The 25,510-nt window shown below is 38.8% G+C and overlaps 1 protein-coding gene across 2 annotated transcripts; it reads left to right on the top strand.

Moving 5' to 3' along the window:
* Nucleotides 1–24: 24 nt before the first annotated feature.
* On the top strand, nucleotides 25–22,684 carry mctp2b (multiple C2 domains, transmembrane 2b). 2 transcript variants are annotated; one of them, XR_014122526.1, is made up of 23 exons: nucleotides 25–480; nucleotides 8,506–9,099; nucleotides 10,524–10,580; nucleotides 10,939–11,059; nucleotides 12,860–13,002; nucleotides 13,141–13,217; nucleotides 13,303–13,414; nucleotides 13,664–13,696; nucleotides 13,838–14,005; nucleotides 14,596–14,726; nucleotides 14,960–15,140; nucleotides 15,268–15,361; nucleotides 15,449–15,551; nucleotides 15,631–15,733; nucleotides 16,040–16,141; nucleotides 16,254–16,328; nucleotides 16,448–16,567; nucleotides 18,222–18,335; nucleotides 19,010–19,051; nucleotides 19,168–19,277; nucleotides 19,488–19,551; nucleotides 19,903–20,000; nucleotides 20,580–20,609. XR_014122526.1 is itself a non-coding variant. In XM_081709975.1 (23 exons), the coding sequence occupies exons 2-23, from the start codon at nucleotides 8,533–8,535 to the stop codon at nucleotides 20,646–20,648; spliced, it is 2,730 nt and encodes a 909-aa protein (XP_081566101.1). In that variant the 5' UTR covers nucleotides 28–480; nucleotides 8,506–8,532; the 3' UTR covers nucleotides 20,649–22,684. The 2 variants fall into 2 exon arrangements, 1 of the variants encoding a protein (XP_081566101.1); XM_081709975.1 differs by having other exon boundaries at nucleotides 28–480; nucleotides 19,488–19,597; nucleotides 20,580–22,684.
* Nucleotides 22,685–25,510: the final 2,826 nt, after the last annotated feature.

The following is a 25,510-nucleotide window of genomic DNA, read 5'->3' as shown; positions in this document are numbered from 1 at the left end:
ATTTTACAGAAATACAGAGCGAACAGAAATTAAGAATACAAAAGGAAAACGCATCCGACTAAAGAAGTAAATGATTACTTTAGGAGCAAAGTAAAAGGAAGATGTTTTAAATTTGTGGCTACAGGTAGCAATGCTGATACTGCCCTGCAACCAAGAACACTTTTCAAATAGTCTCTGGATGCAAACCTACTGAGATAGTAAATTGAGAAGGGTCTAAGGTTATTATATCATAGTCGTAAAACGTACGGCACCCAACTTTGTTTTATATCGGCCAAACTTCGCATCGCCAGCTGCCTTTAAATGATCAGTCTGCCCTACCTAGGTGTTGGTTCGTCCTGCTAACAGACAAGGAAGTTGCTCTATTTGTCGTTGTTTCTCTCTGCACTTTTTCTCCGGATTTCAACATAACCTGTATGAGCAGAGGACCAGAGAACCGGAGAACAAAAATGAATTCAGGATTCTTTAAAAGCTCGACCTGAGGTAAGTTGCATGTACATGTCTTGTGATGGGACTGTACACCTGGCTGGCTGTTGAGTTTGTCTTTTTTTTTTTTTTTTTTTTTTTTTTGAGAAGAATAACGTTAACGCAGACACACCAACCAACATTCATCGGTAGCTGAAGGATCTTTCACTTCATAATGCCTTTATTCACTGCTGCTATAACATTGTACATTGTATAACATATTGCTTTTATCAACTGACATACTTAGTTTGCAAGTTCACGTGTAATATTTCGTCGTTGGTTCAGGTATTTCGGGATATAGGTTTATCTGTCGAAACCACGCAAACTGCTGGAAGAGAAGTTGGCATCCTAAGTTGCATATCCAGTCATCGGAGGCGAGGAAAGTTTCGGGATGCTTCTGCTTCTGGTGTTAGCAGCCTGCTGGACGTATATTCCTTGTAGCAGACATATCCACAATCTAGTGTTATACAAGTTTTAGCTAAATCACCAGTAGTTATTGCCTTTCCTTTGAGACCAGTGACTCATGATTTAGACTCAGAGAACGTTCTGAGTAGTTCTCATCGTCCTTTCTAAGGTGGTAAGCGACTTGCCTTTGCACTCGTCTCGTCTTCCCTCTAGAGTTGAGGACTTTTCTTAAAGCTGATTATCTTGTTCTTACAGAGGTGCCGTAGGCTACTTGTACTTTTTTTCTGACGAAGGTATAAGTGGGGAGGGAGGGGGCCTTCCTGAAAACTTAGCATAACTTGGATGATTTTTAGATTAAATCACGAGTTCAGACTTACACCATATATATAAACTGTAAAAAACAATAAACTGAGCATGTATAACTCGAATTTCAATGGTTAATATTAACACCGGATGCAACACTTGATGGGAGCCCTTGATCCTCGGTGCAATACATAGGGAAGCAAATACTACCCCAATAATGTTTGTATTTGCACTTTTCATTGATTTGTATCGGTTTGTTTTTCGTTCTTTTGCATCCAGTGAAAAATGTTTATGATGCTAAACGGTACCTTCAGTATTTCTAAAGCTCCAAACAACTGCCACTGCAAACAAATAGGTTGCTAAGGAATCCCCCGGCTGTTTCTGCTAGGTAATCGGGTTGGGGCCCACCCATCCACCCGTTCCCGGTCTGCTGTTTGTGTGGATGGACGTGGTACCCTGGATTGCCATGTTACCACAGGAAACGCGATGCGCGGATGCAGCGGCGCTGGCTCCAGACAGCTGTTCATGATATGTGAGCTCGACGAGGCCGGCGAGATGAGTGGCCTGTTTGTTGTTCAGCAGAGTATGGCGTGGTAGGGCTGTAACGTGAGAAAAGCCAGCCTCAGTTGGCTTCCCTTCGATCACGCCTAACGCTTTGTTTTCCAGAAAGGTTAATGATTTCGCGTAGGCTTGGCCTGAGTGAATGTTCCTTAACCTGACGTAGCTTGGCTCAACTACAGTCATACGAGTCTTGTTAGCATTGCAGTATGGAATAATGGACATAAATGTTTTTGTTAACAGTTGTCTGTCAGTTCTAATTGTTTTTAAGAAAAAAAGTAAAATCAGTAACCTTTTGTAAAGTTTTTTTTTAAAGAGTTGAGTTTAGCTAATTACTTCCCCTGCGCTTGTTAAAGTAGACCACTGCCTGCAAGAGAGCAAGTTCAGTGGTCTAAGAAAGAGAAAAATACGTCTTAGCATCTTGCAGCGTGTGTCAGTTCATGGCTCATACATTGACCCTCCAGTTATCGTTAGAAGTCTTGTCAAATTGTAGATTAGTGGCTTAAAAGGTGTTGCATCAGAGTGACAATACTGACAACACAGTTCATACTAAGTTTGTCCGATATTGGTGTATTTAGAGCAGCGTTGCCTGCTTGAACTACAGAAACATTGTGTCCAGATTTTGGTAGATTGAACTTTCCTTTATATTCATTCAGTTTAAATAAAAAAAGTTCAATTTTGCATCACTTAAAAAAACATGACATTCACAGTGTAATATACAGTATAAACAGACCAGATGTATGTAGTTCCTTTAATCAGCTTCAGTGCTATGTTGCGAAGAACTGTAATTACAAAAGTGTTCCACTTTTGTGGTGGGTTGTGTGTGTGTGTGTGTGTGTGTGTGTGTGTGTGTGTGTTAGTGTTAGCCCCTTATTTGGTGGAATGGGGCACTCTTTTACATGAGGCAAGCCAAGGAGAATCAGTATCACCTTAACAGTGTCAACTTTGCCCCCTAATCATTGATCTTCTCATCACTACCAGCTCTGGATTTGCCGTTTCTTGTCAGAGTATTTTAGTACATTTCCATTTAGACCCTCTTATTGGCCCAAGCTTGAGAGAGGTGAACTGCTGGATTTAAATTCTAAGAGTCATCCAACAAAATGTTTTGTTAAATTTAAAATGAGTCCAATTCTAACTATTTACACTTTATAAAAAGGTGGAAAAAAAACCTCTCCCTGTCAGTCCTGCCATCCGTTTACACAATGATGCATCATAAACCTTACACCCTTTTTGCTGTAAACACTTCTTAATAGGGTTACTCTGTTTGCTCTTGAGGCCATTTGCACTGCGTTTAAAGCCATAAGATACTAATGACCTCATTTGCTCCATGGTGTTACATCCACTGCAGCCCAGCAGTAGATTAATCTAAAACAAGATATTCATTCTCTCTCTCTCTCTCTCTCTCTCTCTCTCTCTCTCTCTCTCTCTCTCTCTCACTCTCTCTCACACACTCTCAGATTAAGGCATTATCTCCAGCTGCCCCGCACTACCAGGTGTATCTTGTTCAGCAGCGTTCTTGCAAGAGCCTCCACTGCATTTGCCTCTGTTGCTGCTTTCTGGCTGTGTCAGTGGTTAAATGCAAGTGGGCTGTGTTTATGTAGAACTGTGGATTTTCACTGGTTATATGAACATGGCCAACAACCCAGAGCAGCCCTTCCTGGAGATCTGCCTACCTGGGTTTGTTCTGACCTCAGTTTATCTCACCTTGTTTCTTTAGAGGAGGTGCAGTTGTGAAGTCTGTTGTGGCTATAAGGTTTACAGGAAAGATGGCCTCTGGGTGGAGGGTTGTATTTTGTTGTAGGCCCTGTATAAATGAATTGTTAATGAATTCATGTTAATGAATCTAGGTTGTATCTTCATGCTGCAGTTTCATCAAATTCTGCGTGCATGTCTGTGTGTTTGACTTTATCTGTGCATTTGTGTTTGTCTGTGTGTGTTCCAGCTGGTAAATCTTAATCAGTGAAAACATAGAAGGGCAAAGTGATTAAATAACCTGTCTTAGTATTTAGTAACCTATTAGCGAAGGTTTTAATTCATCTGAAATCTGAAAAGCCCCAAATCAGCAGTTAGTTAATCCCAAACCTCAAGATCTTCCTTGGAATGCAATTAAAACAATTATTGAGAAGTAAAAAGCAACGAAACATTCTGAACTTTAAAACAGGTCATCCCGCCTTTGGAATCCAGACTGGGCCATGAAGCAGGACATAGGCAGTTGGCAGTAGCTCTGTATTGTCTGCAGGACTATATACCTAACTGGGTCATAATCAGTACAGCACAACAGCAATTGAAACACACGAGGCCTGTTTCATAAGGTGGAGCAAATGAACAGTTAAAAAACATGCACCTTAAATTTGGTTTTAAATATGAATACCTTCACTACTACTGAAAGGTAGAACTTTTGAAAATTTGCGGCCCGAAAAGCAGAAACTGCTAAAAAGCTTGTGGGCCAAAAACTCACATTTTATCTGCCCATATATTATTATGCCTATATTATACACTAGTAAAATTGATCAATCCTAACATAGCCCTTCCCCAATAAATGTGAGCATAAGATATAACAGAACAGTTATACTGTTTGTCTTTATTGTCTTAATCCAATATTCTGCAAATAATGAAGACATATGACCACTTATTGTTAATGATTCCATCCAAACCTGAGATGAGTTCAACAAGCCAATGAAGTTACCAAAAAAATCCCTTTGGGTCATCCGGAAATTCATTGTTGGGCTGCAAATTAAAATACTGAACCTTTTTTTTGTTCTTTAAAGACTTTTGGCTTTATTTTTCAAAAATATTATGCAAAAATACGTTTTTGATTTTGACAATCTAATAGTGTGTTGAACGCACTTGCCGTTCTCTGGCATTACTTGCTTCTGAATATTGAGACCAATCTGGATGTGGCGTTTAGTACCACAGCACCACCCCTCTTGCTTCATATTGTGCTTTTCTTTTTCTTTTAAGTCTGATTGAGGTAAATGCAAACTGTACTGTATTAAATACAGATAAAATGCATGTGATATACAATGTCATAGATATAAGATTATATCAGGGTATTTGGGAACATTTATTAAGTGATTTGTGTTGTATGACTTATTCACACAGGACTATCTCACAGGCAGTATTCACTTATTTTTGTTTATTTTCTTATTTTTATAAATGGATCCCAATATCTCTCAGAGGCTTCCATTTGATTTTTAATCAAGACACTTAATTTTTCTACAAGATGATATGTGCGGACTAAATGGGCATGTTCAGAATCCATGGAGATAATCTTCTACTCTGTTCAGTCCTGATTGTGACTTAATACCTTTTTGTTGTTGCTGATGTTGTTGTTGTTGTTTTTATCAGAGCCAGGACTTCTTTGTACCGTTATACCCCTACTTTCAAAACTGTGATTTTGTACCAATTCTTCAAATGTAATATAATTAATATCTTTGATTATGTGATAGCATGTTATGTTTTCAGGTGTTCATTATGACTGATGTTTTATGAAGTTTACAGTCTGGAATATGCCAGATAGGTGTGAAGTGTGAAGTTAACCTTTTTCATTTTGAATATTTGCCACCAAACTGTCAGAATTGTAGAAAAAATTGTTGATTTTGGAATATTTTGATATAACTGAAAATTCAGTTCTAACTTTGATGTCTTCGTTTAATGATTGTTCTTGTAGATATATTAAAACATCATCTGAATAAAGGCTGATTTTGTGTGTTACACTGCTAGTGTTGATACCTATAATATTATGGCTTGGTTTGATTGCTGTGGTGAGTGGTTCGAAAAAGATGGTGAACAGTACTGGTGAGAGTGAGCAGTCCTGTGTAGTTCCTCTGTATAATGTGAAGCTCTGTCATGTTATGCCATTGGTGGTGACTATGGCCAGTGGTGAGTTGGATAATGCTTTTATCCAATGGTTGAATGAATGTCCAAAGAGATAGTTCCGATTTGCGTTGTCAGATGCCTTTTCTGCACCTGGTGACATGGTTATTATATTCTCATTATTCTCTTTTACAGTTTATACCATTGAACAAGCTACACATATTATTTGATGAGTGTCTTCCTTTAATAAACCCAGTTTGGTCCGAATGGATTATGTATGTGGTGACAGCAGGCGGTAACTGGATAGTATGGTTGAATCTTTATCAGGTTTAAAGAACACTGAAATAAGGGCTATATTCATATGTGGTGGAATTAATGGTTTTTGTTTGATGGCCAATTTCACTTTTTGATTAAACTGGGTGAAATTGTTTATCAAAACTTTATAAAATTCTGTAGTAAACTCGTTGGGACCTGTATGATGTGTTGTTTGCCATCTTTTTGAAAGCAGTGTGAAATTCATCCTTGAACTTTAAAAGTAGTTAGTTGGGTTAAATCTAAGTCTAAAAAAGTCTAAAAAAAACAACAACTTTCTGCTAGATTTTATCTGAACTGTAGAGTTTAGAACTGTAGTGCCCTGTGGTTAAGTTTATTTTTTTCCCAGTAGCATTTTTAATGGCTGGGATAAGGAATTTCTCTTAGATTTGTTTAAGTTTATTTGCTGAATATTTACCAGACTTGTATTCAAAACTGTTATATCTAAGTCTCTGCAGTATAAACTGTGACCTTTTGTTAATGATGTCATTCAACTGGCATTTAGGTTCTCTACATTCTTTGTGCATTTGATTGGTGAGGTTATTTGTATAATTCATTTAGTTTTCATCTCTTTGATGACATTAATATTCTCTCCATTTTTTATATTTGTGGAGTAAGATATTATTTTTACCTCATAATACTGCTTTGCCTGTTTCCCAAAGAACTGTGGATGAAAATTCAGGTGAATAATTAGTTTCCATTCTTTTTTGCTAAATGAAACAAAATCAAGTTCTCTAAGCAAAGACTTATTAAATTGCCATGTAGGATTTTGTAGTTATGAGATTTTATTATAATATAAAGGTGCATGATTACTGATTGGGTGTATATTAGAACCTGAAATCTTAGAAATCATTGAGTTACTGATAAGAAAAAAAAATGTGTGAAAGTGCTAAAATTTAGAGGTGAAAAGTAGTATTCTCTTGCATTATGTTTTATTATTTTCCATGCATCACTAAATCCAAAGTCTATAAAGTCTGTACTATATATTGTTTGAATGTTTCAGCAGAGTGGTAATTTCTCTGGTTGTCAGAGGTACTGGATCTGTCAGCAATAGGGTCAATTACAGTATTGACCCTCCAGTTCTAATAATTGAGTTTAGATGTTTATATAGGTGTTTAGTTGTGAGGAAAATGGGTCATCATTAGTTGTACCATAGGTATTTGCAATTGAATAGTTATTAATCATATGAGCATTTACAATCGCATATCTTCCCTCGGGGACTACAATAGTGTTTTTAATGAATTTTTAATGAATAAGATACGTTTATATGTTAGGATTGAGACTCTTCGTAAGTTGCTGATATATGTATATTCATTACATGATTAACAATCGTAGCTCTGTTTGCATGTGAAGTAGCCCCACGGATGTTACAAGTTTCAGATTTAATCATTTGTGATAATTCCTTTGTCCATTTTAAACTTATCTGCTAGGATGATTAAACCCACACTCGCACAAACACGCGTACACACATAAACCCAGACACTTCAGACAAGATCGTTCCTGTGCTAGTCTATTACAGAGGTAGGTGCAAGAGGTAAAGATTTTAAGTAAAACATTTTTAAATATCAGAAGGAATAGAAAATGTATGTACACTGAAAAGTTTTGGCATAAATGTCGTTTGGAGTATAGCAGGCGTGAATGAGCAGTGATTATTTAAATTTCAATTTTAAAGTCAACTGCATCCAGGGATGTGTTTGTGACCCAAAGTTATTGTATTCGTCTTTGAGTTTCAGTCTAAGGGTGAGATAACTATCCAAATCTGGTAGTTTTGAGGGAACCAGAAAAGCCCGGGTGTAATCGTAGTGTCACGGAAAAGCTGATTTTCGATATAGGGTTTATCCACAATAATGTGAGAGCGACGTCATTCCCTTCTGTGCTAGATATTTTCCTTCGTTCATTGATTTATTTGTGGTGTCGGTCGTTTATATTTTGACCCTTTAGTTCTCTCACTTGTTCTTAACGAATTCCTTTTTGCTTGTGGTATTCGAATTCTCGATCATTATCGATCTTGTAGACAATTTTACGTCTATTTTGTGGACACGGTGGAAACTGACTGTACTGACCGTTTCGAGAGGAAGTTGCAGGTTGGATCGGACCTATTTGAGTCTTCTTTCAGGGTCATTTATATTTTCTTCAGTATCCTTTGAACATTAAATTGCCCCTCATGTGCTGATGATCGAAGAGGTTGTCTTTGAGTATCTTGTTGTGTTTTGTTATTGCTTCGATCTGAGCTGAGTATTGCTCCGTGGTATGGAACATTGTTAGAAGAGTATCGATCTCTGATTGTTTGAGGCTTTTTCGCAGCTCTTTTATGTCTTTCTGCAGTTTCCAGTATTTCCAGTTTTCTATCCATTGACTGAAGCACACTGACCTCGACAAAACCTGTTTGATTATCAGTAAAAAAAATAAAATAATAATAAAATGATTATTATTTTCCTTATTATTATTTATTGGTCCAAAAACAGTCAAGATCCTCCACATTAACATTTTAATCCAAAGACTTGATTTAAATCAGGTAACAGCAGCAGGGTGCAGCCATGTTAGCTCTCCTGTGCTGTGAAAGTCGCCACATGTCACACATCACCGGCTCTCAATGTCCCTCGCCATTGTGCAGTATCTTATTGTGGTTACTTCTTTTTGTCCTTACAGGTATTGGTGACTATCCAGCTCGTGTGCATGAGTAGCCTTGGCAACCTTTCCCCCCCAATACACACATACATGCACACACACACACATGCACGAACACACAGGATGGAACCCAGTACAGGACCCCGAAAGACTGTGTGGGGCAACCTTCGGCAGAAAGCTAAGCCTCTCTTCCACTATGTGCGGAGCAGCGGCCATATAAGCCTGAGTAAGCAACAGGCGAGACAGGAGCGACAGCGGGACCAGCGGAGGAGCAGTGTGCCCGAAGTGAGACGTAGGCGGCATGGCTCCATCTCCCCATCCCATCTGGAGCCCCGCCCGGGGCCTCCACCGGCCTCCCCCAGCTACAGCCACCCCTCCACGCCTCACAGCCTGCCCCGGCGAGAGAGAGGTGGCCGAGCCCAGCTCTCTGGTTTGCTGGGTCTTCCTAGGAACACCACTGATTGGACGTCGGTAGAGTCAGTCAGTGGCGATCTTGAGGAGCAGGGGTTCTTGAATGCTCCAGAGACGATGGAGCAGGGGTCGCAGGTGAGGCCTTCTCCTTCTCGACCCACAGCAGAGCCGCCCTCGCTGGAAGTGTCGGAGAACCTATCAGAGGTACAGTGCAAGTTCCTCCTATACAATGTGTGCTCTCTTTTTAAATTATTATTATTTATTAAGTGGGATAATGGAAAGGAAAGTCATAATGGGAAGCGGTTTTGTGTCATTCTGCATGGTATTCTGACGTTAGTTATGCAAATACAGTTCTTACAGCAATTTGACAAATCATCAGTTTACTGAGTGTTATTTATATGTCCAGGTATCCTAGACTGGACAGCCCAGATTTCCTAGACTACTACTTGTAGGATATCTAGAAATAGATGATCAAACAGGTCAGAAAAATTACATTAGTATTAATGTAATCCGATCAGTGAACATGGATGACTGGTGTCCCTGTTTTCTCAGGTGATGAATAGAACAGGAAACTTGTAGAAGGCCAGTGAATATTTTATATAACACCTTCAGATAAACCGTAGCTTAAAGTGATCATACACCATGTTAGAAACTGGAGCAGTCTGTGTTCTTGCTGATATAAGAGCTAACAAATTTTCATTCCATCTATGAGCACAGACAATAATTATTTAATTGGTTTCTTCTTTAGATGATTCCTTAATTTTAATCTGATTGTATGTAGGCTTTCTGTATACAAGTTATGTAGCAGTGAATGTATTTTGAGAAAAGCTCACATTGTCTAAAAAGCAATCAAGCGTTTCTGCAAATCCCTCAATAAGGTAGAATCGGGTTAGACCACTTCTGTTCTACACCACTGTGCAGTTTTTTGTGTGTTCCTGTGCTCATCTACTAGGAGGAAGTTAAAAAAAAAAAGAGTATATTTTTCATGAAGTTCTGAATTATGTTAACATAAGTTCCTTCTTGAATGAGTAGGTTCCTTTTAAACACCCCTGAATTGGTTAAAGAAGACCTTAAGACCTGAGAAATTATGGTCTGACATAGACTTTGCAGCAAAGTTGAAGAGAAACTATTCCTCAACCCATCTTGTCCTAATATTTGCCTGAGCATAAATCATTAATTTGGTGAATTCAAAATACATGTATTAAATATGTATGGAACTTTGGAAGGAGAGCTGCAGTCAAATGGAATCTAATACATAACATTTATTGCAATATTACTGGCCTATGTTGTAATATGAAGTGAGTAACATTGCAATGGAAAGTGGAATTCCTCAGCTTCTTTTTTTCTGATCCGATGGTTTAAAATTCTTTCTTTCCTAGAGTGAAGGTATTTTTAATAAAGACGTTAGAACATGCTTGGGTGCTTTTCCTGAACTATGCACCTCCAAAACCTAAGTTAAGCAGGTGGCGTGACCACAGTAATAAAACATGATAATAACAATAATTAGATGAATGCAAATGAAAAGTGGATTTCTGTTGAAAACCAAAGTTGACTGTATCACAACTAATATAATGTCATTTGCTTGCTGATGGGCGGTCTAATGCTGCGTTCTGTTTTTGATGCCACAGAAGCAGAGGAACAATGACACTGATTCTGTTACCTTAAATGACACTGAGCAAAATACAGTAAGTAATCTTTTAAATGGTTGGTGTGGGTGTATTCGGTTTTCCACTTATCTTCTGATTACTGCAACTTGAGTGGATTTACTTAATGCTCTTGAGAACATTTAGTTGTGGCTTTTAATGAGGCACACCCAAAGCACCTTTGATCTCAGAGTGAAACTCTCACTGCCTTCCATGAACTGGACCATGCAGAGCAGTCAGTTCATTGGCTGACACTGAAGAATGAGGGCCTGGTCCCTGACACGGCCCGCGATGTCCACCAAATGTTACCCTTCTGATATTCAACCGTACATCTCTCTTCTACGGCGAGGCAAGTGCTGGATGAATATCAAAGGTGCTGTGGTGCATGCTTTGATCGTAGATTCTGGACGTGGCGGGAGAGGCCGCAGCCTTATGGGACAGCCAGAGGGAGTCTCAGAGAACATACCTGCTCTCCATCAACCTGAAAGAGGGGCGGGGCCTCGTCATAAGAGACCGCTGTGGTAAGTCTCCATGCTGCATTCTGAAACAGCTCTACAGGTCCTCATTCTGGTGGAGGATTGTGTCTGCTCTTAATCAGTGCTTTTCACCAGTGTTTCTGACCAGCTAGGTTTTACCTACTCCCAACACACCTGACCCTGTTCATCAGCTAATAACCAAGTCCAGTCAGGTGCAGTGGGGCAGGGAAAACCTAAAACTGCACCACAGTAGGTCACCAGGACAGGCAAGGAGAGCTCTGCTCAAAGGCATCTGAATCCACTATTCAGAAGCTTATTCTTACCTTAATCACTGGGTGGAGTTTGTTAAGATGGGGTTATGACTTCACTGTGCCCAGAAGCAAGTCTGTAAGAGCAGTGTTGGACATTGCTGTTGTAAAGGTCCACATAAAATCTTGACCCTCGAGGGACTTTTCCCTGTAAAGTGTCTTTCAGGAACTCCTACAATCAGTTTGTCTCTGGGGTGCATTTCAACACTTCCTTTAATGCACTCTAAAGCTCGTGTTGCTAAACATCATCCAAGGTTGCTGACAACACACTGGAGTTTCACTGTGTTCACTAGGCATACAGGAGCCCCAGGCCATTTATGGTTGGTTTGCAGATTTAAAGGGGTAACGTATATATACTTTAAAACATCAGTTCCCTGTAATGTGTAAACTATCAGTTTATATTTTTTGTTACTTTTTTAAAATTTTGACTTTACATATTTTGCCAAGAGCTAGGTGCAGTTAGCAGTTTGGTAACTTCGCTGGCAATGGACAAAATGCAAACAGCCTGTGTTTTGGTAGGCCACATTCCTCACAGCAAATCAAAACTTGTCTGCGGCCACACCCGTGGAGTCGGCCCTGCTAACGCCCAGTACTGCTGCTCCGCCCTATCCGGTACACGGCAGCTGCTCCTCAGTTTGGTTTTTTAACCCCCTCTTTCACTCGGTTCCTGCCACATGTTTTATGGTTAATGTTATTTTACACATTATTATGTCTAAGATATGATTCTGTGTCAGGGTTATGGTTAAACCAACATATGATTCATAGGGGTGGGAGAACATTGGTTTTTTCTCTCTATTTCACTTTCTTTTGGTGAGAGGTTTTTCCAAATGCTAGTGTTTTGGGTTCAGCTGTTGTCTAGTGTGTGTGCTGCCATCTCCTGTTTAAGATAGCAGCATGTGACCAGCTGAACTGATTTATCATATACTTGCATCAGTTTAATATACCTCATATAGCTTATGTTCTAAAACTCTCTTCTGTTCTTAATTCATCAGTCATTTTTAGATTTATGATTAGTCATGTCTCTACCACTACCTTTTTTTAGCAGTTGCGTTTTCTGGAAATTGAGGTTTGAAGTCATGTTGCAGTATGAAGTAGTAACCACTTCCTCCCTGTCAGAGTCAGGCTCCTCACACGTATGAGGAATAGTCAGACATATGAGCTTAAAGGTACCTTTTAAGTAAGACAAACTAGTTTAAAGGGAAACTCCCAGTCCTTTCATCTGTGTTAATGCTGAAAATTCTTCAACTTTTGCTGTATTATAAGAGACAGTCTTGCCAATGAGTTGAAGACTGATATTTACTGTATTTTAATGTGAACTTTATTCATGTCATCTAAATATTCCTAAATTCTTATTTACTATAATTGCATAATAATATATGTACATTTAATTTAATATGTACATTTAATTAGTGAGACATTGTCAGGTAGCATAAACGAACAGTATCTTCCTTTATTTACTGCATTTTAATTAAAAAAAAATTTCTGGCTTCTCTTAGTGAAGATGAACTTTGAACGGAGCAAAATGCATGTTTTCCAGGTACAAGTGATCCATACGTGAAGTTCAAACTTGAGGGGAAGACTTTGTACAAAAGCAAAGTGGTGTATAAGAACCTTAACCCCACCTGGAATGAGTCTTTCTCCTTCCCCATTCACAACCTGAAACAAAAACTCTATGTCAAGGTACACATTCAGTCACACTCTTAAAGATGCATGAAGATGTGTCAGAATGGATTGTTCCCATTACCTGAACATTTCTTTAGTTCATATAATGTACAGAGCACCTCCCCACCCCCCAACCCAACACTTTTTCCTGTTCAGGTCTATGATCGAGACCTCACCACAGATGACTTCATGGGCTCCAGCAGGGTTAGCTTGAGTGAACTGGAACTTGAGAAGTAAGCAGATGTAACCTCTAAAACCTACATGACTCCTTTCTTACCAGCTGAGTTCTAGAGCAGTGTTAACCCCTGCCTTCTACAGAACGATAGAAATGGTGCTACAACTCGATGATCCGAACAGCCTGGAGAAGGACATGGGTGTGATCATCATTGATGTCTGTCTGTCACTTAGAGATGGCGAAAACAAAAAAAATGTAAGGAACCTAATCAGTCAAAGCGTCTTAAACTTATGGGTTTAAAGATTAATTCAACCAGAAGTAAACATTGCTAAAATGAATGAAAGCTAGCAAGGAATGGTTTGCTTCTTAATAACCTGATTTTAACTGATTATAGCTAGCATTTCTGCATGATGGTTTAAACTGAAACACTTTTAACCGATAGTCTTGAATTAAAAAAAGAAGTTGGACTCATATGTTGTTTGTTTCGTTATCCATGCTGTGAAGAGGTGGGTCCAAAGAGGAAAACGCAATTATAAGGTAAGAATACAGTCATTTACTGCATTTTAGACACAAATGAGAACAACAAAACTTTATGTACCTTTTGTTTGGTTGTGAAACATTGGCGACATCCTGTAGCAGTGGGCACTATGCTTCCTGAACTTGAATGTGGTGTTCCAGTCAGGATCATCACCACAGTCCACGCGCCTGTCTGAGTGTATGCGGAAGAGCCAGCTGTGGGCAGGAGTTCTGACAATCACGCTGGTGGAGGGCCAGGATCTGCCCGACGACGGCCAAGGGGATGTGTTTGTGCGTTTCCGCCTCGGAGACCAGAAGTACAGGAGTAAGGTACAAACACGGGGTAGAGGAGATTACCATAGAGACTCTTAAGTGTAGTAATGAATCCTCGACCTCATCCAGCTCGTGTGTGCGCGCCTCCGTCCAAAGGTCTTACTGTTGCGTACCTCACCCACAAACACACGCCACATTTTTGTTCTGACCATCCGACCAACAACAGTAGCAGGTATTCAGCATTCCTAATTGCCTGGCTCTGGTATGTTGAAATGCAGATCGGCTGATGTCTGTTGATGACCACGTTGAAAAATGCTGCTTTGATGTTGCCTTTGTAGATAAAAGTTGTTGAGAGAAAACTCACTAGTCACGGTGGTCATGTTTAGTTTACAAGGTAACATAAATCATTGCAGGAAGATGCCAGTTTGCATGTAGCAATTGATATGCAACTGTCTGGGTTGCATGGCGTAGCTCAGAAGTGTCCAACCCTCCTGCTGGAGATCTGCCTCCATGCTAAGTTTTATTCCTATTCTAATTAGACAAGTTAACCAAGATCTTTACATGCATTTGAGCTACTTGTATTAGTTTAGGGGTACAACCAAAGTCCCCACAGCACCCCTGACACGGACTGTCTCTAATTCTTGCAGTGTCAATGCAAAAAGTCCAACCCTCAGTGGAGAGAAAGATTCGAGTTCAACCAGTTCCTGGACAGGCCTAACTTTCTGGAGCTCAGCGTCTGGGCAAAAGAGGGCCGTAAATATGAAGACTGTTATGGACTGTAAGTTTTGTGAACAATTTCTCTGAGTCTCACTTACATTTCTCTAACATGCAAGAAAAGGTGAGAAAACAAGGCAGAAGTTTGAGGTGGATATTTTACAAATATTTCACATTCCAATGCAATTCCGTATGACCATGACTGAACTGGTGGAAATCTTTTTCATCGTTGATGATATGTTTAGGACACTCATAGGTAAAGGCATGTGCCTTGGTATGTGCATGGTGTGTGTTCAGGTGTGATGTTGACCTGTCTGTGTTGGTGGTGAACAAGCCTCAGCTGTTCACATGTAGTCTGGACCAGGGTAGAGTTGTTTTCCTCGTCACCCTCAACATGTGCAGCGGAGTGGCCATCACTGACCTGTGCGCTCCACCACTGGAGGAACCCCATGAGAGGGACAACATGCTGAACAAATATGTTAGTCACTCCTTGCCACTTTACTCAGCCTTATGATAATACTCCATAGTAGCTCTTTAAAAGAGCCCCCACCCCATAAAATGCATTTCGTAAACTGATGTGTGATCTTACCTGTTTGACTCCTCAGGGCTTCAAGAACTCCTTCAAGAATATAAGGGATGTTGGTTTCCTTCAGGTCAAAGTGGTCAAGGCCTCAGATCTCATGGCTGCAGATTTGAATGGTACAATGTGCTGTGCTAACAACACTGCTTTCAGACACTTGTAAGTCAACGGTGTGAAAGCCAGGGACTGATTATAGTCTCTCCTAGGAAAGAGTGACCCGTTTTGCGTGTTGGAATTAGGCAACAACAGGCTACAGACTCATACAATCTACAAAACCCTCTACCCTGAGTGGAACAAAGTCTTTACGTTGTGAGTGCCACTGATATTTTAATAGGAGTGGTGTGTAGTGACAGTGTCATTTGCTGCATGAATTTGTTTTTGTTTGAAGTCCAATCAAAGACATCCATGACGTCCTAGAGGTGACCGTCTTTGATGAGGATGGAGACAAAGTTCCGGATTTCCTAGGAAAAGTGGCCATTCCTTTACTCTCTGTAAGTCGTGAAAATCTGTTGTATTTCACACACTACATGATGTGAAAAAGATAACACTACATGCATTATATACATGGCATTTTATTAAAGTTTTGCTGTATGTTGCAATTTTATAATGTAATAAATATTTAGAGTAAAATATATTGCATATAGCTGCCTGGGGATGTGGTTATTTGGTTTAAAAGTGTGGTAAAACATGCTTTTTATAATTTCCTTTGCTGCCTTCAGGAGAAGTGTGAAAATATGAATCAGAAAGTGTGTGCACTTGTCACAGGAGTCTACTTAACATTCTTTTGTATGCAACAGATACATAATGGTCAACTGATTTCTTGCCCACTGAAGAAGGAAGACTTGGGGGCATTATCGAAAGGAACCATTTTGTTGGAGCTTGAAGTTATCTTCAATCCAGTGAGTCTCTTTTGCCTCAGAGTTTCTCAAACAGTGGTTAGCAGCATAATGCAAGTCCACGCCGGTTCAGTTTTGTCTTAAATATTATTTTTGTCAATCACACCTGAATTAGATCAAAGCAAGCATCAGGACCTTCACACCAAGGGAGAGGAAGTTTGAGGAAGACAGTCCAAAGTTCTCCAAAAAGGTGGGACAAACACAGAGCAAAACGTTGTTGCCTTTGCTGAGTAGAACGTTGGGTTGTAGAACACTGGTTTGTATGGTTTGGGAGTTTGGGCACATTACAAGCTTACCTACTGCTATTAGGTGCTGGCCAGAAATGTCATTCGCGTGAGGAACATCTACAGAGCAGTGCGTCAAGTCCTGCAGTACATCAAGAGCTGTTTTCAATGGGAGAGTGTTCAGAGGAGCATTACTGCATTTCTGGTAAGCCCAAACAAAGCTTACACTAATGTTTTCCTGAGTGATGTTATCCATATTAGAAAGTATAATTTTGCTTCTAGATTATTTCATCTGATTATGTTGCTTATCTTGGTTTACACTCTATAAATGATCAGAGGTTCTTATTTGATACTTTTCACACTTGCGGTTATGTTGCATCTAAAACTGGAGCGCAGCTGAGATGGAGCAAGATCAAGAGAATAGGGGAGGAAGCCAGTGCTGTTTCCTTCTTACCAGTGAGCGTGAAGGGGTTTAAGATTGTTATCCTTTTACCCTTGAGTGGTGGTTTCTCCTTCGGCTGTTGAAGAGCGAATATAATTCCTAAACTCCCATGACTGCTCTTGCTCTTGCCATTACAAACACTTCAAGCCACATCGTCAAGATTTAGTACCATACTTAGAGACTGATCTATTTGATCTTTTTCTAATCTTTTTCTAAGCATTTAAAATCGGCTCTAATAGGCTCTACGCGATAAAACAAAAAAAACAAAAAAACAACAACTGTTATCCCTGTCCTAAATAATAGCAAAAAATAAAGACTTTCCATACGATAACATTGTTGAGAACTCATGTGTGACAGAAATGTAAACTCACCACATTTGAACCATTTGTTTATTACAAATGCTTCAGGCAGTACAGTGGTTAGCATATTTCCCTCTCAGCACTATGGTCTTGGGTTTGAGTCCCTATCTGGGTGGAGTTTCTGTGGTTGTTGTTCTATCTTGGTCCTAATTCACTTTTCCTGGTGCAGTCTCCCAGGGGGACTGTGGTTTCCGATTGAGAGTACACTGCAAATTGGCTGCTGTGTGAGGCTGGCATCTGTCTGTAAGGTGTCCTTGAATTTGAGAAATGTGCTCTATAAATATACTTATATTTTTATTTTATACACACAGAGATTGTACACTCCTTTTTGCTATGTCTGGTCTGTTAGTCTTCCACCAATACCTTTTAGTTCCTGACCACAGAACCAACTACTGGCCATTAGTGACTTTGATATGGGTATAAATCCAGCAACACTGCTCTGCCTGATATCATCATAGCAGTCAGTACCTCTGGTGGGTTAATGGTCTACCACAGATCAGCCGTGGCCCTGTGGGCAAAAACTCAGCAGAGATGAATGGGGCGATACTGAGTATGCTAACAGGTGTGTTGCGGAATGTATTGGTACGCCCATAAAATACATCTGTAAGATGGGTATACCTAACACCAAGTGTAGAGATCGAGGTATCTTCTAATTAAGTGGATGGTGAATGTTCATTTAATTTACTTATTGTACACAGAAATTACAGGGGACAGTATTAACTCAGTGACGGTGAAACTGGAACGTTTGGTGCCAGGAGTTTTTGATATGACTCATGAGTCCTGAGGGATCGCTGGGCACATTGTGACTGCACATGTTCACCCGAAGTCCCTGACGGCAGCTCCAGTCAGCGTTAAACACGCAATCCTTCAGTTTTAAACCACTGCAGGGCCCCTCCCTTTCCAGTTTGCTATTTTTCCCATTATGAAGCAAAGTATTAACAGGATGAGCTGCTCATTAAGACTGAGATAGTGAGTGAGACTAAACAGCAACAAAAACCCGGTTGCAGTTCTCTAATCCACTGACTGTTCTTATCTCTCGCCTTTCTGTTTTCCTCCAGCTCTTTCTCTTCACAGTGTGGTACTGGGAGTTCTACATGCTGCCCCTGTTCTTGGTCATCCTGCTTGTGTGGAACTATCTTATGATCGCCTCTGAGAGGGTCAGCCATGAGCTGGTGAGAGCTTCATCAAGGTCGCTCCAGACGATGTGGCTCTATTATGGATAGATGTTTTGTCTGGGATTGTGGCACTGTCCAGCCTCAGCTGCTTATTAAACATGGAATTGCTTTTGAAGTGTTGAATGGCCCACTAGTGGACATTGTAGTGTACTGCAATTTGTTAATTACATGGGTCTGCATAGAATTCTGAAAAGGTTCTACTGCAGCGGTGAGGGCAAATCACTGCCATTGAGATTCAGACACTGAAGACTTCCTTTGACCTCCCTTGAACTCAAATTCAGGTGTGATGATGATGAAGCAATTTTGTTTACTGTTGAAATAACCATCAATTATGGCAAAATCCTGGACTAGCATTGGAAATCCTGGTTTAAAATCCTCCGATTGTCTTAATTTAGAGATGTTTCGCTGTTCATAGTTTCATTACACAGTGCTGTACATTCAGTATAAGATGAACAAGGTGTTAAACCACTACCTTAGGTCAGAGGTAATGTTTCTGTCTTCAGCACTCATATTAACATTAATAGAGAGTTTTCACACGGGAAAACACCGATACTGTTGTTTAGTAATCAAATGTGAAAAAGAATCAAACCAAGTTGCTACTGTATGTCATACATTTTTCTAGACTGGCAAAAATGTGTATATGTTCAAATATTTCTCCTTTTTTATTTCAGGACCATATGGACTTCGGGGATGATGAGGATGAAGATGAGAAAGTGGGCCATTTTCCCATTTAAAATAACTCACATTTAATGTGGGGGTTGATTTAAAATAACCCACGTTTAATGTGGGGATTGATTTTATTCACAAAACAAATGCGTTCTTTGGACAGGAATGTGAGAGAAGAGGTTTGATGGACAAAATCCATATGGTGCAGGAGATTGTCCTCACAGTTCAGAACCTGCTGGAGGAAACGGCATCCTTTGCTGAGAGATTAAAAAAGTATTCATAATTATAATAATAGTTATTAAGATCTTGTTACTACATTTTGTAGATTTTTTATATATCATTCCATATCTTTTGAAGTTACCAGCTGTTTAATGGACATTAATGGATGTTAGACTTAATAGACATTGTTTTTTAAATGCGTAAATGTGGTTGTTCTGTGTTGGCATCAGATAAAGTCCTTTTAATCCTGTTTTTGCCCCACAGCACATTTAACTGGTCGGTGCCATTCTTGTCCAACTTGGCCTTCTTTGTTCTCATCATCGGCACGGTGATCACATACTTCATTCCAATTCGCTACATTATTTTGTTATGGGGTAAGAAATACTGAAACAGTAATGTCTTCTCAATAAGAACATAAAGTTTGGATTTTGGAATTTTCCTGTCAGACATTGGATGTCTGAATATATCAAAGCTCAATATATTTTGGGGTTTTTTGAGGGTTGGGTTTTTAAGCAGTGTTACTCTTATATTAACTGTTAGCAAAAATATTTTCAAAAATTCTGAATTTGAAAAATAAGCAATACTTAACTGGTATAATTTAAAGCTGTCCACTGTCCCCCCCTGCTGGACAAGACCTTTTGTTGCAACATGATCAATGTCTTATCTACTTTCATTTTAGGTATAAACAAATTCACAAAGAAGCTAAGGAATCCATATGCTATTGATAACAACGAAGTCATGGATTTCCTCTCTAGGGTGCCTTCAGATGTTCAGAAGGTAAGGCATTCGTATGAACTGCTTTCTCATTTGCTTTCAGTTCCTGAAGCAGAAATCAGAATTCTCTTTTATAATGGCTCCTTTAGGCCATGTGGAATAAGGAAACAGAATTTGGATAATGTTTAATTTCAATATTAAGAAATTAATAAATATACATAGATACATAACCAAAATATTTTTGCCAGTCCAAATTGAGATTAGAATGTTTAAACCCCATTACTGAATAGCCTACATCTTATTATATACTTTCCCTTTAGTAGAATATTCCTATGAATCATTGTAATTATATAGTAGTTTTGTGTTATTAAAATGAAGTGAGCTATAACTTACAAGTTATTGATTTAATGTCTGTAAAAACTGCAGAGAGCCTACAGCTCTTTAACCATTGGAGATGAGTCATAGGAATTGCTAGATACTTATCCAAGTGTTTGCACTATTATACTGTGTTTGCAGTCCTTGGTCTTTCCTGTAAGATGACATTCTTGTTAATCAAGTATGTCATCTCTTATATGAGCTCTAATGGATTTGATTACTCATGTTCTCTGGTTCTTTTTAACCCTTTGTGTCCTGCACCTTTAGGAACAGTACCTCAGCCTGAGACACAGTCACACACACAGCCCTGTCAGAAGAAAGAGAGCTGCCCAATAGATCAGCTCTTAATTATCATCGGAGACACTACATATCCACTTTATTTTCACTGCCAATTTGATTTCATGCACAAACTAATTGGGAGTAACCCCAGAAAATCCAGGATGGTTTATTTGATCTGTTGCTTTGTTTTATCAGTTCATTTATTTAAATCATGTCTCATTTTGTGTGCTGTGCAAGAATTTAAATGACTTGAAGACAAACTGGTCTCTGCTGTGTTATGTGCAGACTAGCACCTCATTACCAGTGATAAATCCAAACAACCTATTGCTGGTGATTTTATAAAAATTATTGTTTAGACCACAATGTGGAGGACCCAAGCTCTGTGTAAAATTATGTTTTAAGGAGTGTTCCTCAAAATATAAATATAAAACATTCCCCATGTTTTTGGTTTGATGAGCTGCTTAATGTGTGGGTGTGCGCTGAGGTGGGTAACTAATTACAATTACTCAGTTACATCTCTGTATTTAGTATTTTCAAAAAATAAAAATAAACTAAAAGTATTTTTGTAAGGAAAATAATCTGCTTTTTATGCCTGTTTTAGTCATTACAGTTTCATTATGTTCTATGGGTGATATCATCTGCTCTGTTTTGCTGTTAGTCACTTTTGAGCTTTAACATTTTACACCAAAGGTATCAGAAAAAAATTATTTTCTGACTTCTACAAATGTGTTGATACTTGAATCGTTATTTCAGTAAAGTAACAATACTTGATTAATCTACTCTGCCCACTACTTTAGATGCCTGGATCTGTGTGTATGTGTACACACAGATAAACATTTATCCTTAGTAATACTGTTTTCAGCTTTGTGGTCATAAATGATGGCCTAAAGTAACTTAAGATGTTTTACATTTGCATGTGTATATATTTTGTACTGTAAAGCCTTTTTAATGAACAGGTATCTTGATTGTAAAAATATTCCACCCTGCTAAACTCCAATGGCCCATATATCCAGCTATATGTTTAGAAACTCAAGTGCCTTCTATTTATACTGCACTACTGTATATAAATCTAATTTTAAACTGCAGTTTCCTTACAAAAATACAATTTGTGTTTGTAATGTTGCACTGGAGATTACTGAGTTATAATCTTCCATTCATTTACCTTTTCACTCCAAATAAAACTCTTAAGGAATGTACAGCCTGTGTGAAACTGTAATATACCTGAAATGAGTTTCAGTTAATATCATTTCAGCGTGAATGAGATTTTAAACATAGCAACTTGTGTTGATCTTTTGCACAGAGAAGATGATGCAGGTCACTAGATGAACTGGACATTGTACACTTGATTCAGTAACACTTGTGGTATTGAACAATGAACTGGAACAATAAAGTCAAACTGCAAAAGTTAATTGTCCCTTAATTTCAGACCAATTAATTTAAAGATAATTTCAGACCAATGCTTTAGTAAAATATCCAAATGAAATGCAGAGCAATGATTTGTGTATATTTCAGTTCAAAGCACATATTACTATATGCCAGGACTATTCAGCTGAGCTCCTAGTGTCTACAAGTTTTTTTCTAAATTTTGAGTCCAGATGTTTGGAATGATGGAACAGATGCTAGTGACTGCTAATGACTGCTCTCTGAACCAGCAAAGCTGGACCAACATGGCACACAAATTTGTTTTTCACTATTACTACTTGTGTTTTGGTTTTTTTTAAGGGATTTTTTGGTCAATAGTCCACCTTAAATATTTTAACTGTATATTGATAACTAAAACCAGCATCATCTACACTGTATCCAGGGGTTTCAACAAAACAAAACAATCTGAATCTTGTACAGAGAGTATTCATTTATTTGATTAACGTTCATCACCCCGTGGATCATGTAAAAATTGCAAACCAAACAAATGAAGTCATGAAATGTGAGCAGCTTCATTTGTTTATCGAGAGTAAAATTGATCTGGCTTTTCCAAAAGATTTGGACACCTCATGCAATTTATTAATTGTTAATGGTATTGTTGACTGATAACTCTCTGTATCACATTAAACAACAACCAATTTGTTGAAAAATTACAATGAAATAAAATGAAAGGAAAATTAAAGACACTGTCATATAAAGTCATGTGAAGGACATTTTTGTCTTTTTAAAATTCTTTTAATGTTTTTTTAAATTATTTTTCTTATCTTGCATCTTGCCATCGGTTCCTGCAGCCGCAGTCCTTGCGTTGGCTCCAAGTGTATGCGACCACTTTGAAGAAGCTTTGGTTGATCTTTGTTGGTAAATCCACGGAGTCCTCATCAGCAGGTGCCACGGCCAAATCTTGGATCAGCCATATAGGCTGTGTGTGGCCTCATGAGCGCATGGGGCATCACATCTGCGGAGTTAAAAAATAACATGCAAGTCTGAATCACTTTTGGGTTTTTAAAATACTGAGTTTGTTTGATTTTTTTAGGTTCTATTTTCCATTTAGCATTTCAGCAGATAGGCTTGCAAGCTGCATTAAATCATGGCATCTCCTGGAAAATGAGAGTGGGGCCCACAAACAAAAATCGCAGCAAGAAAAACAAGCTCAAACAAATGAGCTAATGGATAAAATGTTAAATTACCAGGTTGAGGTTTGAGGATTCAAGGAGGTTTGAAGAGGTTTATGTAAACTGCAAGTGCTGTAGGATAATTGCATTTGTTCTTTTACTCTCAACTGATTTTTATGTTTCTCCCTGTATTTGTCATTCTCACTCATAGAGCTTAGAGTTGTGCTGTTTGGAGGGAAAATGGCAGGGAAAAACTCGGTGATTAACACTGTGCTTGGAGAAGACCTGCTGCAGACCACCAGAAGAACTGCTCAGTCTAAGAAATTTCAGGGCAATGTTCATGGAAGAGAGTCTACACTCCCGGTTGGTGGAAACCTTTCCCACTCTGTGACAATGCAGATTTCCTTAAACAGGAACTTGTCCATGGAGTTTCTTTATGGGAACTGGGAAGCCATGCAGTGGCTCAGGTGTGACTTTTACTGGAATAAATTGAGGGTATGATTCAAAGAAACAATGAAACCTGTTGAAATTGATCCAAAAATACTGCAAGGATCAAATGAGCAGAGGAAGAATGTGATGGCCAGAGGAAGGGGCAGGGAGAGAAAAGCTCAAGAACAACAAAACATCGACAAAGAAGGTGTTTGTTCACTCCAAGCGCACGTTTGTCACTCAGAATCACTACTAGGTGAATTGTGACTATGGTGAGTTTTCTCTCATTTCATTCTGTAATGTTTCTTTTCACAAAACTGAGAATCATTCCACTGGGTTGGGTGATTTCTAGGAAAAGTTCATCTTTTCATCCTAATTAAGAAGGAGTTTGTACCTGGTCAAAGGACTGTTAAATGTCAAAGAGGACACAGAGAAGTGTGTGGAAGGCCTGTAACTGTGCTCGATACACAGTGCTGGTAGACGCACTTTCCATCTCAATATGCAACAGAAAGGAATGAGTCTGAAATTATTAATGACTCGTGTCAGAAAGCCAATTTCCCACACGCCATACTTCTAGTTATTCCAGCAGACACGTCTTTCAAGGAAAAACAGAGAGAGGTCATTGAAGAGAACACGAAGACGCTAGGAGAGCAAGTGTGGACATGCACCATAATGCTGTTTACATGGAGTGACCTTCTTGGACATATGACCATAGAGCAGCACATTGAGAATGAGAGAGCCTCAAGTCACTGGTTGATAAATGTGGAAATAGATATCATGTCTTTGGCACTAAAAAAGAGCAGACTGTGTTCAAGTCAGACTTGCTACAGAGGACTGATGTAACAGTTGTTAGATCAGCACTTAGGTGGGGTTTGTTCCACTCAAGTAACAAGAGGAATAGTGAAATTAAAGCACGCAATGGTAATAGTGACACGATTTCAAAAATCAGTGATGAGGAATGTGACACAAAATGTTGTTACGTTAGTTGATGACAAATTGCAAAAACAGAAAACATATTTGAGACAGGTTTTGAGGTTGAACAATTACAAAAGATATGCAAACATCCAAGGAAATAGTAGCATGGATATTGAAATCACTTGTAAGTGTAACTCTGTATAATAACTTTGTTTATAATAAATTTTAATAGCTTTAACAGTTTTGTCCTACTGATATAACATAAACGTGGTTATTCTTTACAGTTAGTAGGACAGGGTTAGCTGATGAGGCAGAAGAGTTTGATTCCATTGAAGTGGTTTACAAAGAGTAGGGGTCTGGCAGTGTGGGAGTCACTGTCTGTTCTATCGTCATGAAAACTCAATGTAATTCTAATAAAGTAGGACAAATTCAGGAGAAAGTAAAAACACAGGAGGAAATCAACAACTAATTAATCTGCCTTTAGCCTTAACCTTAACCTAACCTTAACTTCATAATTTTTGATATGTTAGTGAATTCCTACAAATTTGAAATAATAAGATCCAATGTTGTATTGTGTTGTGTCTGTGGTTATCCTATTTAAACCTTTTTGCAGTTTTTTATGGAAATAATTCAGACGGTGTAGGTAGTTCATATGGATAAAAATGTTTGTGTCCATCTTTAATGCACATTTACAACAGAGAATCCTGATGCAGAAGAAGAAGATAAACACACTTTCAACTCAAGGGCCACATTAAAGAGAATGGAGCAGGAAAGAAGAAGCACTAATGGGAACACTAAAAGACATGCTGAGTGACCTCACATTGGGTGAGAAATTAATCTTTAACTATAGACTCTATTAAGAACAGTGTTAGTTCCCTATTGAGCTAAGTAGGGTATTAATCAATGCCTACATACATGCAGATTGGTGCAGGATTATATGAATGATAATCATTAGGTTATACATTAGGTTTTCTCACACGTTAGGTTATATGTTAGGTTTTATGATACATTAGGTTTTCTGAGAGTGGCATCTGATATGTG

This window comes from Electrophorus electricus, chromosome 3 (genome assembly GCF_041902795.1).
Source record: "Electrophorus electricus isolate QZ-2024a chromosome 3, ASM4190279v1, whole genome shotgun sequence".
In the NCBI taxonomy this organism is placed as follows: domain Eukaryota; kingdom Metazoa; phylum Chordata; class Actinopteri; order Gymnotiformes; family Gymnotidae; genus Electrophorus; species Electrophorus electricus.
This window is presented reverse-complemented; position numbering and strand designations above follow the sequence as displayed.

Bases quoted from the DNA above. Each gene is read 5' to 3' on its own strand.
- mctp2b (XM_081709975.1), top strand. From the start codon at position 8,533: ATGAGTAGCCTTGGCAACCTTTCCCCCCCAATACACACATACATGCAC. The intron at 13,003-13,140 runs GTACACATTCAG...TTTCCTGTTCAG, and splicing joins AACAAAAACTCTATGTCAAG to GTCTATGATCGAGACCTCAC. The intron at 20,001-20,579 runs GTAAGGCATTCG...CTGCACCTTTAG, and splicing joins TGCCTTCAGATGTTCAGAAG to GAACAGTACCTCAGCCTGAG.